Below are 15,811 nucleotides of genomic sequence, written 5' to 3' on the forward strand. Positions count from 1 at the left end.
TTCCGGTGATGTATTTATGTACTGATGGTGGTTCCGGAGATACAGTCAGGTACTGATGGTGATTCTGGTGATGTATTTATGTACTGATGGTGGTTCCGGTGATGTAGCCATGTACTGATTGGTGGCTCTGGTGATATAGTCAGGTACTGATTGATGGCTCTGGTGATGTATTTATGTACTGATGGTGGTTCCGGTGATGTAGCCATGTACTGATGGTGGTTCCGGTGATGTATTTATGTACTGATGGTGGTTCCGGTGATGTATTCCTGTACTGATGGTGGTTCCGGTGATGTAGCCATGTACTGATGGTGGTTCTGTTATTGTATTCATGTACTGATGGTGGTTCTGGAGATGTATTCATGTACTGATGGTGGTTCCGGTGATGTATTTTATGTACTGATGGTGGTTCCGGTGATGTATTCATGTACTGATGGTGGTTCCGGTGATGTATTTTATGTACTGATGGTGGTTCCGGTGATGTATTCATGTACTGATGGTGGTTCCGGAGATACAGTCAGGTACTGATGGTGAATCTGGTGATGTATTTATGTACTGATGGTGGTTCCGGAGATACAGTCAGGTACTGATGGTGATTCTGGTGATGTATTTATGTACTGATGGTGGTTCCGGTGATGTAGCCATGTACTGATTGGTGGCTCTGGTGATATAGTCAGGTACTGATTGATGGCTCTGGTGATGTATTTATGTACTGATGGTGGTTCCGGTGATGTAGCCATGTACTGATGGTGGTTCCGGTGATGTATTTATGTACTGATGGTGGTTCCGGTGATGTATTCCTGTACTGATGGTGGTTCCGGTGATGTAGCCATGTACTGATGGTGGTTCTGTTATTGTATTCATGTACTGATGGTGGTTCTGGAGATGTATTCATGTACTGATGGTGGTTCCGGTGATGTATTTTATGTACTGATGGTGGTTCCGGTGATGTATTCATGTACTGATGGTGGTTCCGGTGATGTATTTTATGTACTGATGGTGGTTCCGGTGATGTATTCATGTACTGATGGTGGTTCCGGAGATACAGTCAGGTACTGATGGTGAATCTGGTGATGTATTTATGTACTGATGGTGGTTCCGGAGATACAGTCAGGTACTGATGGTGGTTCCGGTGATGTAGCCATGTACTGATGGTGATTCTGGTGATGTATTCATGTAAGTACCTTTTAAAAGAAATTGTAGCTCTTGGCCCAAAAAATGTAGTGCACCCCTGCTCTTCTCCATAATGAAGTACTAGAGTCTATAATGCTGTACATTACCCTCTCTCTCTGCCTTTGTCTGGTCTGGGTCCTTCACTTTGGAAATAGTCTGTCTCCCATCTCATCCCGTTTTGAAGATTGAAGTAGAGACCTGTGACGTCACGGCCGCAGGGTACAATGACGTCAGAGCCGCAGCGGGAACGCGCTCTCTGCACCTGAGCGGGGGGAGGAGGGGCTAAGATGCGAGGGTTCCCCCGGCGTGACGTCACCAGCAGAGCTTTGTTCAGGCCCCTCTCGCCTGTGATTGGTGCACAGCTGGCGTGTGCGCGTACGCCGGCCGCTCGCCCCGCCCCTTCAGGTGACGCACTGGACAGCTGGGCCTCTGCTGCCTTTCGTGCTCGCTCCCGCGGCTCCCGATCATTTCAAGATGGCGGCGCTAAGCGGGGGATCGGCCGAGGGGCCCTCACTGCTCAACGGGGACCTGGAGTCCGAGGCCGGGAGCCTGAGCGGAGCCGGGGAGATGTCTGCGGCCGGGGGATACCCGGAGGAGGTGAGCGGCGCAGCCACCGGCGAGGAGCTGTCTTCTGGCCGGTCATTGTGTCTGTCGTCATGTCATGTCGTGCCTGTCACCTGCTGTCGTGACATTGCTGCTTTGTTTTCATCCATCCCATGACAGGATCGGGATGTGAGTGACGCGTTCATGGCGATATGTCACGATAGAGCAGCCTGTGTCCCTTTATGTGTATGTCGTGATTTGCCTGTATCTTGCCTTTTGTATTTGGGTGTCAATGATCTCTGTCATGACATGATGATGGTATTGGTCTGTCAGATGTGTTCTCACACTACAGGGATCTGTCACAGTGGTGATTCTGGAGAGAGCGAGTCATTCATGTCATGACGGGACGGGTGTATCATGAGGGTATAACTTGTGTCGTGACATTATGGAGACGGAGGACACTATGGCCCTGGGATACATTGTGACACAGTCTGGCTGGCTCCTATGGTGTGACAAGGTGGTGTTGGGATATGGATGTGTCATGATCACATAGTGTCAGCAGCTGTGGCCGCCAGTATCGTGACTGGAGATGCAGCCGTCGTGACATCTCGTGTTCTCACTCCTCTGCGGTTATCTGAGGGCCCCGGGATCAAATGTAGAAAGATTTGTGCTGAAACCTGCATAGCTGCAGTGTAAAGTATGGTGGAAACTGTGCAGGGAAGCTGTGACCACTGATTATGGCCAGTGCCATAGAAATGGCACAAACCCTGCTGGCCAGGTCAGCGCCCCTCCCCCGGGAAGGCAACGGCATCCGATCCCTTCCTGAGAGGTCAGCGGTGACAGAGCTGCCTCCGCACCCCCAGAAGGGCACTGGCATTGTGCACGCCCCCAGGTGAGATGTTTTGAGAGACTCTCCAGGTGTCAGGAGCTCTCCTGGGCAGCTGACAGGTTAGCAGTTAGGATTCTTCTTCACCTCCCTGTGCAGGACTAATTGTGGACAGCTGACAGGTTAGCAGTTAGAATTCTTCACCTCCCTGTGCAGGACTAATTGTGGACAGCTGACAGGTTAGCAGTTAGGATTCTTCTTCACCTCCCTGTGCAGGACTAATTGTGGACAGCTGACAGGTTAGCAGTTAAGATTCTTCACCTCCCTGTGCAGGACTAATTGTGGACAGCTGACAGGTTAGCAGTTAGGATTCTTCTTCACCTCCCTGTGCAGGACTAATTGTGGACCGCTGACAGGTTAGCAGTTAGGATTCTTCTTCACCTCCCTGTGCAGGACTAAGAGGAGCTACCTCCTTTATTATGGTTTTCCCCGCACGGAGGATCTCCGACCGCCCGACTGTGGAGGGAAATGCAGCCGGGGACGGTGTTAAAATCACTAAATTGTGGCAACTCCGCTCCGGCCCCTTTTGTTCTCACATGTTGGGTCCCTGAGTAAAGGGATGGTATAATGTGGATAACTCCTTAAAGGGAACCTGTGACATCTGATCTGTGGACTGCATGGGGTGGAGCAGGAGAAGACGAGCAGAAGGAAAGTAAAGATTGTGGGAAAAGGTTCAGTGGAACTTGCGTTTTTATTCAGTGAAATCCCTGTTTTTTTTGAGTAGCCCAGTGGGCGGTCCTACAAGTGATTGACAGTCCTCATAGGTCCCTGCGTGCAGAGAGCTGTCAATCACTGAGTAGGACCGCCCCCTGGAGTAAGTCATTGAAATCCCTGGTGGTTTATAGGAGTCCGGTGGGCGGTCCTACTCAATGATTGACAGCTCTTTGCATACAGTGTCCTACGGGAAGGACTGTCAATCACTGGTAGGACCTCCTAAACCCAAATCGGTTACGATTTCCCCTCCGGTCATTGATGCCACAGCTCTGGTTGATGGAGAGCCTCTGCCTCAGAATAAGTGGCTTAGAGCGCCCCCTAACTCATGATGGTGGCCAAATTTTTGTTTGCCATGACCCAGGTCTTTGCTCCTCCATTGCTGTCTTTGGAGGACCTGGTCATAAGTTTCCTTGTGCTGTTGTGGCCACTCAGGCCCTTGCCCCCAATGATGTTGCCGCCTCTACACAGACCCCCACCGGGCCGTTGCGGTCTCTTGCTCCCTGCTGTTGCGGCCTCTACCCCAAGACTTCCCCCTTCCTGCTGTTGCGGCCTCTTGCACCCAGATCCCCCCCCCGGCCGTTGCAGTCTCTTGCCCACGATGCATGTTCAAGCTGTTAGTCTGGTGTTTCTCGGTTCTCCTCCCGCTCGTTCTCACACCCAGATCCTACAATCCAACCTTAAGAATCAAGTGAGCCGAGGACACTTCACCTTTCGTCGGCTTTGTAGCGTCTGATTCTCAAGCCGTAGAAAAACCGGTTCAGCTTCAGCATTCTTTTTTTTTTTTTTTTTTTTTTTTTTTTCGTTAATCTCCACCACGTTCCGCCATTGAAGAGGTTTTCTGACTCCCCAATCTACAAGAAGGAAGGAGTTGCTCCTCAGGAGAGCTCATGGCTGGACCTGGTGCACACTCCATCTATACAACACAGAGCACTGCATCCCCTTCATGGACACAGAGAGAAAGTTCTGTCTGAAGCCACCACTAGGGGGAGCATACCGTGCACGGGTCTTGATCGTCTCTTGTTGGGGCAGGTTATCAATATCAGTTCATCATGGTTCCGACACTCACTAACTCCTCCCAAAGGGTTCACATCGCTCGTTTTGTCTCCGGAGTCGGTGGTCCTGCAGCTCAAGAAGAAATGTGTAAGACCCGGTCATAATGAGAACTTCAGCCTTGAGCGAGACCACCCATATTGGCAATGTTTGAGGTTGACATCCGGTTCCCATGTATAAAGCTCTGATGATTGGAGTCCGTGTCCTTGGTCTGGGGGGCTACGAGGTGTCTGGTGGCTCTTGTGGAAGAGAGATGTGGTGAGTACCAGGTGTGTGGCAGTTCTCGTAAAAGATGAGGAGGGTATGTATGAGCTTTCTGGTAGCTCCTGTGGAAGATGTGGAGGTACTGGGTGCATGTGACTCTTGTAGAAGATGGAGGGGTACCAGGTGTTTGGCTGTTCCTGTGGAAGATATGGAGGGGTGCAGGTGGCTCCTGTGCAAGATGGTCAGAGGGGACCAAGTGTCTGGTGGCTCCTGTGTAATATGAATGAAGGACAACCAGTTTTCTGGTGGCTCCTGTGGAAGATGGAAGGGTGTCTGGTGGCTTCTTGGGGGAGGTTGGGTACCAGGTGTCCAGCGGTACCTGTGGGGGGGGGGGTGCCAGGTATCTGGTGGCTCCTGTGTAGGGGGTTGCTGGACTGTAGAGGTTGGTAAATGCCAAAGTGGTCATAGGAAGGAAACCATCCAGTGAACCAATGTTGACATGGTCAAGGGTGGTGAAGGCTCATTGGTGGGTGCCCCTTTTTCTCAGTACTGTACAGCAAATTGCTAAATTGCGTTCTTGCTGGATCTAATATAAAGCAGTCAAGGCTCAGAGTATGGCGGGTATGATAAAGGGGTCAGGACTCGCAGCCCTCGCTGTCACACTGGGAGGTGGGATGTTCTTCTGATGTTCCGCAGACTGTGGCCTCCGAGATACTGGCAAGTGTTGTGCGTGGTTCCTACTGATTTAGAATGGGGGGTCTGTGCATGAGACCATTGTCGCTCTGTAGGCAGCGCCTCTCACCTTCTGATGTGGAGCGTGAGCCGGTGGATGTGCCTCGTTATGCGACCGTTGCTTATATAAGGAGAATCCCTTACTTCCACATGATTCGTGGTTACTGGTCGATCAGCAGTAACGCTTGTACCTGGAGAAAGGTGGTGGGTTCGCTCAACGTCTTGAGTCGTCTTGATATGTGGAGCCACCAGTTCTCAGCGTCTTGTCCGACTCTGAGCACGATTTTATTATCGAGGATCTGGGATTGAACCTCCTAATCTGAGAATATCATCCAGCGAATGTTCGAGGTTTACAAGAACAAATCCTCATCTCCTCCAGATCCGGTGAATCATTAAGTTTTCGCTCGTTACCTGGAGGCCGTCATCGGCTTCTGTTGACTGATCCGCTTGTGAATTGTATACAGCTCACTGACATCCCAGTAGCCGTGAAATCCCAGGACAAATATCAGAGAAAATATCGAGCCACTTTTTCTCCTCCGGATCTTATCATAGACTATGTAAAGCGGCTAAAATCTGTCCTGCAGAAGACGAGACGGCTGCACTGAGAGATCAGATTAGAGCTGCCTACTTAGGTCTATGGAGAGTGGAGGGAGGATCGCAGTGAGAGACGCATGCTGAAGGTGCAGCTCTCTAGTAAGAGTTTTATCTCGCCCCGACACTGGATTCAGTTACACTTCTCAGTACTTCTGTTTAATGTCCTCCAGAGCTGCATTCACAGCTACACTGCTCGGTACTGCTGTTATGTTCTCCATGCTGCTGAACATGTGTTACTTAGACGGGAGAGTAGTAATCCCTATCGTTTGTGCATAGGAAACTACATAACTAGTGTCCACCCACAGGCTCAGAGACGGATGATAATTAAAAAGTCTGTAGAAAGGAAAACTGGTGAAAAAATAGGTGCAAGACTTGTAATGGCCAGATATTTCATGTACACACTGCAGTTTGTTCTTTGCCTGCACTTGCACTCAGTTGCTTTGAATTATTAATGGTTGTCTGAGGAAGGTTCTACTGTACTGAATGCATTTGGGCAGATCGTCAAAATCCACTGCTGGCAGCTCCCTTTGCAGTTGCCAACCAATGATGTTCTAGTTGTGCGCAATGGGAGACAAGTCTGGAGAAGCTGCAGGCCATGGTAGCACATTTAGGCCCCACAGGTTGCTCACAGTAGCACGAGCTATGTGTAGCCAGGCATTGCTTTTTTAAAAAGCAGCTTATGGGGCACTTTAAAGAAATGGTCGCACCACTGGCTTCTACCACATCAATGTAAGGCCGAGTTATTTTACATGTAATAAACACTAGAGTGGTCCCAGCTACCAAACATTATTCCACCTCACACCGTAATACTGGGAGTAGAACTGGTGGGACGTTCCCTCGTGAAGGCCTCTTCATGGCCTGGAATGGAGGTCTGTCCTCTTCAGTGACGAGTATTGGACGCAATGAAAGCCAGAGATTAGAAATGGAGAGTGGGTGATACCATGAAGAGGCCTTCACGAGTGAATGTGTCCCATGAGCTGTTTTCCGACACGTCAACGCAAAGCCACATGTTGCTCGTGCTAGTACGAGCTTCTACGTGGCCTGAACCTGCTACCCTGGCCTGCAGCATCTCCAGACTTGTCTCCCATCAAGCACATCGTGGACTTCATTGGTTGGTAATTATCTAGGGAGCTGCCAGCGGCGGATCTTGATGATTTTCCCAAGTATATTTACCAACAGAACCTTCCTCAGACGACCATGAATGAAAACAGAAGCTGTAAGTGCGGACACAGTCGGGCATGCACAAAAAGATGTCGGGCTTCGCATCTGGTTACAGATCTCATAGTTGTTGATGTTTCTAAATATACGTGGGTGAATAAATTTACAGGACCCTTGTCCAGAGGTCGCGTCCATGTCCTGCGGCTGCTGGACGGGAGCGTTGAGAACCTTCTCCTACCTGTCAGCTTAGGAGGTTCCCCGCCGGGGGCCACTGGGCCACAGGTCTTCGAATCAATTTGTTAATCCCCTAGGCTGGTCAAAGGGAGTCATGAGTTAGTAGACCAGAGAGGAAAGTGGATATAAAGGATGTATTTCTCCGGTGGCCCTGTTTTGTCTTGCGTTGCACAGGCAGTGCATAGAGTTGACTAGGCACTGTGCAATACCACGCTCCACCTGTGGTGTCACTGCAGGAAAATTGAACACTTCATAGTGATCCCACCGATCACACCTGATTGCTGGGGGATATATTGTTGTATGTATCGTCAAGGGAAAGTTGGGGAAAATCTGAGGTGGAGGGTTTATTTACGATGATGTGGGTGGGAAACCAGCTCCCAATCCGACCCGAGTGTGAAGGCCACTTCTCGCCTGCTCCTAATACCTGGCAGGTGTCATGTAGAAACTATTAATCCCAGTGACGCCCTCAAGGCTGCAGTGCCTGAAATATGGAACTCGTCTAGCTGGTTCGTCTCCCTAGACCGGAGGGTGAGGACGGCCCGAGGAATCTGAAGATCTCCAGCCCGGCACCAAATTCTGTCCACATCCCCTTTTATCCTAAGCATCGGGATGGATCCGCAGCAGTAAAGACTGATCAGCCCTATGTGTCTGTGGCTGGCGAACTTATATATATAATCTGTAATAAGAAGAAAATATTGAGTAGTTAATAAAGGTCTGCTCATTTCAAATCCTCGTGAACCCTCCTTTCCCGTTTACTGTACACGCCGCACAAGGTCGGACCCATAAGGAGGGGTGGTGTCCGCTCTGCATGGGGCGGACCCACAAGGAGGTGTGTCTTTATGTGGGCGGACCCACAAGGAGGGGTGACGGCTCTGCATGAGCGGACCCACAAGGAGGGTGGCGGCGGCTCTGCATGGGCGGCCGCACGAGGAGGGGTGGCTGTACGTGGGCAGCCCCACGATTAGAAGGGTGGGGATGGTCGCAGCTCTGCCTAGGTGGCCCCATGAGGAGTGGTGACTGTATATGAGATGTCCCAAAAGGAGGGGTGGGTGGCGGCTCTGCATGGGAGGCCCTTGGGAGGTGGTCGGGCGGGTGACAGCTGTGCATGGGTGGCTCTGCAAAGGAGGAATTGGGTGGCGACTGTGCACGGGGGCGGCCCTGGGAAGGGATGGTGGCTGTGCACTAGTGGCTCTGCGGAGGAGGAGAGGTGGACCTGAAGAGGAGAGAAGGCCATTGTGCACGGTGGCAGCCCTATAGTCTCCCAGTAATGTCAATCTGGGGCTTCATAACAAACCTTGTATTAAAGGGAGGCAGGTGAGGGACGGTGTCTGATTATAATTTTTGAAGTCTGTTAACTACAGTGTGTGCCACTGATTTAATGACTGTGGGGTAAGACCTCCTAATAATGTTGAGGATGTAGTGCTCCGTCCCTGCGTCCTTGTCCCCTGGCCACCGTTTGGGCGGTTTTGCACCACCAGACTAAATGGGAATGGCCCCTTCAATGAGAACCGACACGGCATCTCTTACTCCTGGAGGACCTGACTATATAATGCTTCTTTCATCCTGCAGGCGAATGTTAAGCCTTGTTGCAAAGTTTTCCTATCTGAATACTAGGGGGGTGGGGGGGCTGTACAGCAAATATGTATTATTTTATTGTTTGGATCTTTAATTTGTATTTGTCTTTTTAATTATTTTTGTCTTTTTCAGATCTGGAATATTAAGCAGATGATTAAGTTAACACAAGAGCACATCGAAGCCCTCCTTGACAAGTTCGGAGGCGAGCACAACCCCCCCTCAATATACGTGGAAGTAAGTTCAGCAGCATCGGCTTTTTTGGCTTACTCTGTTTTTAATGGTCTGTGCAGGGGGAGGTTGGGGTGTTGTTTCCAGTTGTCAGAGGGGCTTGACCTTTTCAGATGACCTCCTATAGATGGACCCCCCCACTATGAGCCACAGCATGTGACTACTAACGAGTGGTTACTTACTGAGTGATCACCATGTAATACTAAAAGTTCCCTGTAGTGGCCGCTGCAGGAGAAACAAGCAGCCAGCGCCATCTTCCCACCAGTACCCATGATGATCGGCGCAGCTTACGGCATATTAAAGGGTGTGTCTACAATGAGTCCACACTTGTTGAATCTGAAGACTGAACCAAAGAGCCATAGTCTGCAGCGTTAGCAAAACTGTGGGAGCATTCTGGGAGTTGTGGTGCTGCAGACCAGGATAGAAGACTGCTCCTTACACTATGGCAGCGGGAGGTCCTATTTCCTTTTCATTATTTCATTGTATAACACTTAAGTAGCTTTTTTTCACAAGTCTGACTTTGACTGATAACAGTGAGCAATAGATTGGATTCATCTGCATGGAACAGGTAAACTGCAAAAAGCAGAACCACAAGCACCGGCGCGCGCTCGGCCACTAAAACAGACCGGATCAGAATTTCCTCCTCCGATCCCGTCCATTTATCCTCTTTTGATTGTATCGCTTATAAGACTTCTCTCCCCAGTCAGTCGGCTTCCCTGAACCAATAAGGGACCTGAGATGAGGTCTACGGGGCTGACCGTAGGAGACAGGGGTGAAGGGTGGACAGATACATTATAAATGTCGATTTTATTCCGCTGTGTCACGGCAAGCTTAAAGGGAAGCTGCTGAGATCCATCACCCGTGTGTATGTGAGGGTCCGCGGCACTGGAGAGATGTGATCTACGTGTCTGATAACTGAGAATAACAGATTGCTGCTGATGGGGTTTTACTGTTAAAGGGTCCGATGGCAATCAACTGTGATCTGAGGGATCACCTGGCAGTAAGTGTTAAGTTTCCCTGCAGCACCACCACAGGGCAAAGGAAGTATTACAACAGTGTTCATCGTCAGATCCTCCAGGGAAAGCGCCACCTTTTGTTACCATCTACACTCTGACCCTAAACTAAGCACCCCCTCTTTACCGCTAATTAGATGTATGAGCTGCATTACCAGGCACAACCTGTAGACGGGGGGGCGCTGTTTCTGCACAAATGCCATGTTTTTTGTAAACCTGGACCTGTGATCACAGAAAGTCAGACTAGATATTGATTTTTTTTTTTTTCTTCCCCCTTTCAGGCTTATGAAGAATACACGAGCAAACTGGACGCCCTCCAGCAGAGGGAGCAGCAGTTACTGGAGTCAATGGGGAACGGCACGGACTCTTCTTCCCTGTCGTCAGAAATGGCTCTGTCATCCGTCCCCTCCACCCTGTCTCTAGCGCCTTCTTCTCTCTCCGTCCTACAGAACCCCTCCGACCTCTCCCGGATTAACCCCAAGTCTCCTCAGAAGCCTATCGTCCGAGTCTTCCTACCCAACAAGCAGCGCACGGTGGTGAGTGTCCTCCAGAGCAGGCGCTCACATTCATCTGCCCCCGAAGAACTTGAGGAGTTTGTAAATTTTTATTATGACCACAATCCACATCAAAGTTGAACTGAACTTTGATGTGGTCATAAATCAGTAGAGAAGAACTCAGATCGCGCTCACGGACAGGTTCGTAATTGTCTCATTTTGCAAAACTTTTAACGAAACCTAATTGCAAACTTTTTTTTTTTATGTCATAGTAGCGTGCGTGTTGATTATATATTGTCCCCGGTGTCCTTGGTTCTCTATAAAGAACTGCCAACTTCCATAAACTGCCCCACACTCGTGCACAGGCCATGCGTGGTACTGCAGCTCCAATCCATTAAGGTGACTGTGATTCGGGCTGCAGTACCAGAGAACAACCACTACACGGCGTATAGAGCTGTTTACTTCCAGCTGCAGCGGAGCTGATCAGTTGGGGCAGTCAGGACCTAAATCCTTTACAACCTCTTTAAGATCTTGTAGTCAGTATTATTATTATTATTATTATATTTTTTTTTTTTTATTTTTTTTTTTGCCTTTCTAGGTACCGGCCCGATGTGGAGTGACCGTACGGGACAGTCTAAAGAAAGCGCTGATGATGCGAGGTCTGATCCCAGAATGCTGTGCGGTGTACAGGGTGCAGGACGGGTGAGCGGCTCTGGTCCTTATAACCCTGCAGTGACCCCCGAGTATCACTGACTCTCAGTGATTGTGCACGTCGTGTTTTTCCCTGAATCACAGGGTGCTGGGCTTTTTTATTGGCCTGCTCTCTCTGTAGTGACCCCCAGCCCCCCCCCATCATAAATGGGTGAAACCTCTTCTTTATCCCAACAGAGAGAAGAAGCCGATCGGCTGGGACACGGACATCAGCTGGCTGACGGGGGAGGAGCTGCACGTAGAAGTCCTGGAGAACGTGCCGCTCACCACACACAACTTTGTAGGTAGAATGAAAGGACGTGGACTATATACGGTGCAGCTCGGCTGAGCTTTACCACCGATGTGCCTGTATAAAGGTCTGGGGATGAGCGGCACCACTTAGCTGCCGCTGGTCCTCTTCCTTCTGCTGTTGCAGAACATTTTTTTTTTTTTTTTAAACCTTCTGTGACAGCGACATATTTTTCATTTGTGACCTGTGTCTCTCTGGGTTTTTTTTTTTTTTTTCAGGTACGGAAAACCTTCTTCACTCTGGCGTTTTGTGACTTTTGCCGGAAGCTGCTGTTCCAGGGTTTTCGCTGCCAGACGTGCGGGTACAAGTTCCACCAGCGATGCAGCACGGAGGTGCCACTAATGTGCGTGAACTACGACCGACTCGAGTAAGTCCGTCCGGAAGAGAAGGCTGCCGTTCACCGGTGGCTCCAAGTTCTATTTCCAATTGATTATAGACTGGATCCAGAAAAGCAACCGCTTTTGTTGTATCCAGATCCTAAATTTGTCATTCTTCAAAACCTTAATAACTAGACCCAGCTTGCTTTTTATTATTTGTTAGAATTTTGCATTTGTTAATTATTTTTTTTTTAATTTTTATTTGGATGTTTCATGTTCCATAAAGTCATTAAAATCTGTATATATAACGAAGAAATTTGTTTTGGTTCCTCGTAGGCGGGGCTAAAGTTGGAGCTTTTGATAGTTGGATTATTAGAGTATAGGTTCTTTTGTTTTATTTTTATGCACCTGAATATTACACCGTATATAGTAGAGTATAAGCCGTGGCACCTAATTTTTGCCATGGAAAACTGGATAAGCTTATTGACTCGAGTATAAGCCGGGTATGAATTGTCCCCTCTTCCCTGTCCTGGTCTGCATGGCTCCCTCTCATCCCTGTCCTGGTCTGCATGGCTCCCTCTCATCCCTGTCCTGGTCTGCATGGCTCCCTCTCATCCCTGTCCTGGTCTGCATGGCTCCCTCTCATCCCTGTCCTGGTCTGCATGGCTCCCTCTCACCCCTGTCCTGGTCTGCATGGCTCCCTCTCATCCCTGTCCTGGTCTGCATGGCTCCCTCTCATCCCTGTCCTGGTCTGCATGGCTCCCTCTCATCCCTGTCCTGGTCTGCATGGCTCCCTCTCATCCCTGTCCTGGTCTGTATGGCTCCCTCTCACCCCTGTCCTGGTCTGCATGGCTCCCTCTCATCCCTGTCCTGGTCTGCATGGCTCCCTCTCATCCCTGTCCTGGTCTGCATGGCTCCCTCTCATCCCTGTCCTGGTCTGCATGGCTCCCTCTCATCCCTGTCCTGGTCTGTATGGCTCCCTCTCACCCCTGTCCTGGTCTGCATGGCTCCCCAAAGCCCTCTGATGACCATATACTCTTCAATCGGAAAGGCAGGGATGATAATAATCCGCCTCTGCCTTCTCAATAGGATGTTTGGCTGCCTTTGACTGTGCACCTGCCTGTCAGAGACATCTCGAAACGACTCTGCGGGGTTCTGTACTGTACAGCCATGATGTTGAGTCTGTGTGTTTTTTATCCCGCAGTTTGCTATTCGTCTCAAAGTTTTTTGAACACCACCCAATATCTCAGGATGAAGGTCCTTTCGAGGAGGTGACCCCAGCCGTGGAATCCTGCTCGCCCTCCCCCCCTCCAGATGTCAGCGAGTAAGGTTTTGCTAGTATTCCTGGGACATTGGTGGGCAACAGTCAGACCACCATGAATCGTTCCTTCTCCCTTTATGTCTATTTAACTAGGTGCTCATTTTAATAATTACGCCACCCTAATACAAGGGACAGCCTTGTGTCCCCGTATAGTCTGACACTATCGGGCACTGCCTGGACAGTGTGCAGTGATAAGAATACTGATGAGCAAGTGCGCCCCCTATGGAGCATGGGCAGTCACCACGGGTTAGAATGGGAGAATCGTGGACCCCCATTCTTAGCATAAGTGCACTTATCCCCTCGGGGGTGGGACTGTTTAGATGACGGAAGCCATGGTCTAATCCTGCAATCAGTGGATCAGGAATCCTTGTTGACATTGATGGAGCCACACATTTACACTGGTAGAATTTGGTGGTTATGGACCTCCCAGCACCTGGCGTCTCAGTAGTGCTGCCTGAATAACTAGTGCATTTGCTTCTTTTGCCTTATAGGTGGCAGCACTGAGCTCACAATTTCTTTCTTTTATTCTTCTAGGCCTCCCTGTCTCCCCAGCAGTTCTCCGTCCAAGTCCATTCCTATCCCCCAGCCGTTCCGACCTGCCGACGAAGACCACAGAAACCAGTTTGGCCAACGAGACCGGTCGTCCTCCGCCCCCAACGTTCACATTAATACCATCGAGCCTGTTAACATCGATGTGAGTGGGCCGGACTGGCATCACAACCTAGAATTAATGCTGACCTGCTATGATCTATAGCAAATCCTGGCCAATTTTCCCTACTGCACCCCCCCACAGGCGAAATAGAAGTATTACACTGCGCCCATTCACATCAATGGGTTATGTGTATAGTTCAGGGCAGTGTGACCGATCTAGAAGGGTCTGGGATCCCGTCTCATCTGCCTCTTTTTCTCTATCGTTTAGGACTTAATTCTAGACCAGGGCCTTCAGCGCAGCGAGGGAGGTAAGTGACGCCTTTACATCTTCTCATGTTGGAGGACCCTTCTGCTCCCCTGAATTTCCCATTTAAAAAATATAAAAAATTCTGCTGTCCCTCTATTGTTCCTCCTAGAAATGCATGAACGGTTACTGTTCTTTATTTGCCGAGGGACACCCAGTTTTCATGTATTTCCAGGAGGAACAACAGAGGGGCAACATTATTTATTTCATGGATGATAATCCCGTGGTGCCAGGAGAGGGAGGGGAAGGGTCCTCCTTCTTCAATGATACCACATGAATCCACCTCCATATTATCCATCAGCTGTTAGTTTCGGTCGTCTTCTGTCTGTGTCCTCATATTCTACACCCATCAGACGATTTATCATGTATCGTTACGATTCCCAGCCTTCCTCCCAGCCTTCCTGCCAGTCACTACCTGCAGTATATACCTGTATGCCTGCCCTTACATAGACACCTATTTTTTTATTTCATATTTAGCAATTTTAATCCCTTTTTTTAAATTTTCAATATTTATTTTTTTTAAATTTTATATATACCCTAGCACAGAGATAGATAGATAGAGAGAGATATATATATATATATAATTTTATTATTTTTTTTTTATTTTTTTTTTTTTTTTTATTCACCTTAATTCCCCTCCCCTTTAAAATAGAAGCAATGGTGTGATCCGAATATTATCCAGTTCCCATCGGCTGTTTCATCTGTTGCCAGAATAACTGGGTGACACCCCCCCCCCCCCCCCCCCCATATGTGTACATGGGACATAGACCCCCCCCCCCAGCCTTCCCAGACGCGGTTCCGACGCTTCCCAGTCTCCCGCTAGAATCTGTTCATGTGACTGAGCACACGCCCAATCGCTGTCAGGCATTTTTGTAGTCATGTGACGGCCGCAGCCAACCAGTGATCTATTGCTCAGAGACTGACGAGGAACTGGGAAGTATCAAAGTTGAAGCGCCAGAGCTTCAGTAAGGTGAGCGCGTTTTTATCTACATTTTTTTTGCCCCTTTAATTTAATATGTGGGGCGTGTAATGGACATCCCCAATCAGTGATTTCAATGCTTGTTTGGGAGTCTGGGAAAGCTGGGTACTCTATGGCAGTCGTATCTAAAACGCAAGAAACAGCTGACGTCCAGTGCTCGGTAAAGGGTCTATAGACTTTTGCAACCTTATCTTGCTTCACTGCACTTTTCTATTTTTATATATACAGCTTATATGTAGTCGTGTTTCCATGGTGACAAACTACAAACCCAATGTAGTCGGATTTTACAGTTGATATCCCCTGCATGTAGTTCTGTTTCCATGGTGACAGACCACAAACAATCCCAATGTACTTGGATTTTACAGTCGTGATATCCCCCCCATGTAATTCTGTTTCCATGGTGACAGACTACAAACAATCCCAATGTAGTCGGATTTTACAGTTGTGATATTTTTTTTTTTTTCTCCTTTCACATCAGATCTGTATATATACAAAATGTTATATTTTGGAATGTTTTAGAGTAATATAAAATAAAATCTTTTGGTTGCAGAGGTGGACGAGCCTTATTAATTCCCTCTAAACTCCCCTCTTCGCTTTTAACTGTCCCCAATATAAACTGTGAATATTGATGTGTGTATATTTTG

The 15,811-nt window shown here is 48.9% G+C and overlaps 1 protein-coding gene across 2 annotated transcripts in view; it reads left to right on the forward strand.

The window, feature by feature from the left end:
• The first annotated feature begins 1,542 nt into the window (after positions 1-1,542).
• Positions 1,543-15,811, forward strand: part of BRAF (B-Raf proto-oncogene, serine/threonine kinase) — a 33,093-nt gene continuing 18,824 nt past the window's right edge. The window contains exons 1-9 of one of the 2 annotated variants that reach the window (XM_073567589.1): positions 1,543-1,767; positions 8,993-9,094; positions 10,383-10,637; positions 11,194-11,297; positions 11,484-11,586; positions 11,814-11,962; positions 13,117-13,236; positions 13,768-13,927; positions 14,153-14,192. In XM_073567589.1, coding sequence (XP_073423690.1) covers positions 1,645-1,767; positions 8,993-9,094; positions 10,383-10,637; positions 11,194-11,297; positions 11,484-11,586; positions 11,814-11,962; positions 13,117-13,236; positions 13,768-13,927; positions 14,153-14,192 — 1,156 coding nt within the window. In that variant the 5' untranslated portion in view covers positions 1,543-1,644. The remainder of the gene's footprint in view (positions 1,768-8,992; positions 9,095-10,382; positions 10,638-11,193; positions 11,298-11,483; positions 11,587-11,813; positions 11,963-13,116; positions 13,237-13,767; positions 13,928-14,152; positions 14,193-15,811) is intronic. The other variant, XM_073567590.1, reaches the window with a different exon arrangement.

Source organism: Dendrobates tinctorius, unplaced genomic scaffold (assembly GCF_039654945.1).
Source record: "Dendrobates tinctorius isolate UK_male_01 unplaced genomic scaffold, ASM3965494v1 ptg000020l, whole genome shotgun sequence".
NCBI classification, from domain to species: Eukaryota; Metazoa; Chordata; class Amphibia; order Anura; family Dendrobatidae; genus Dendrobates; species Dendrobates tinctorius.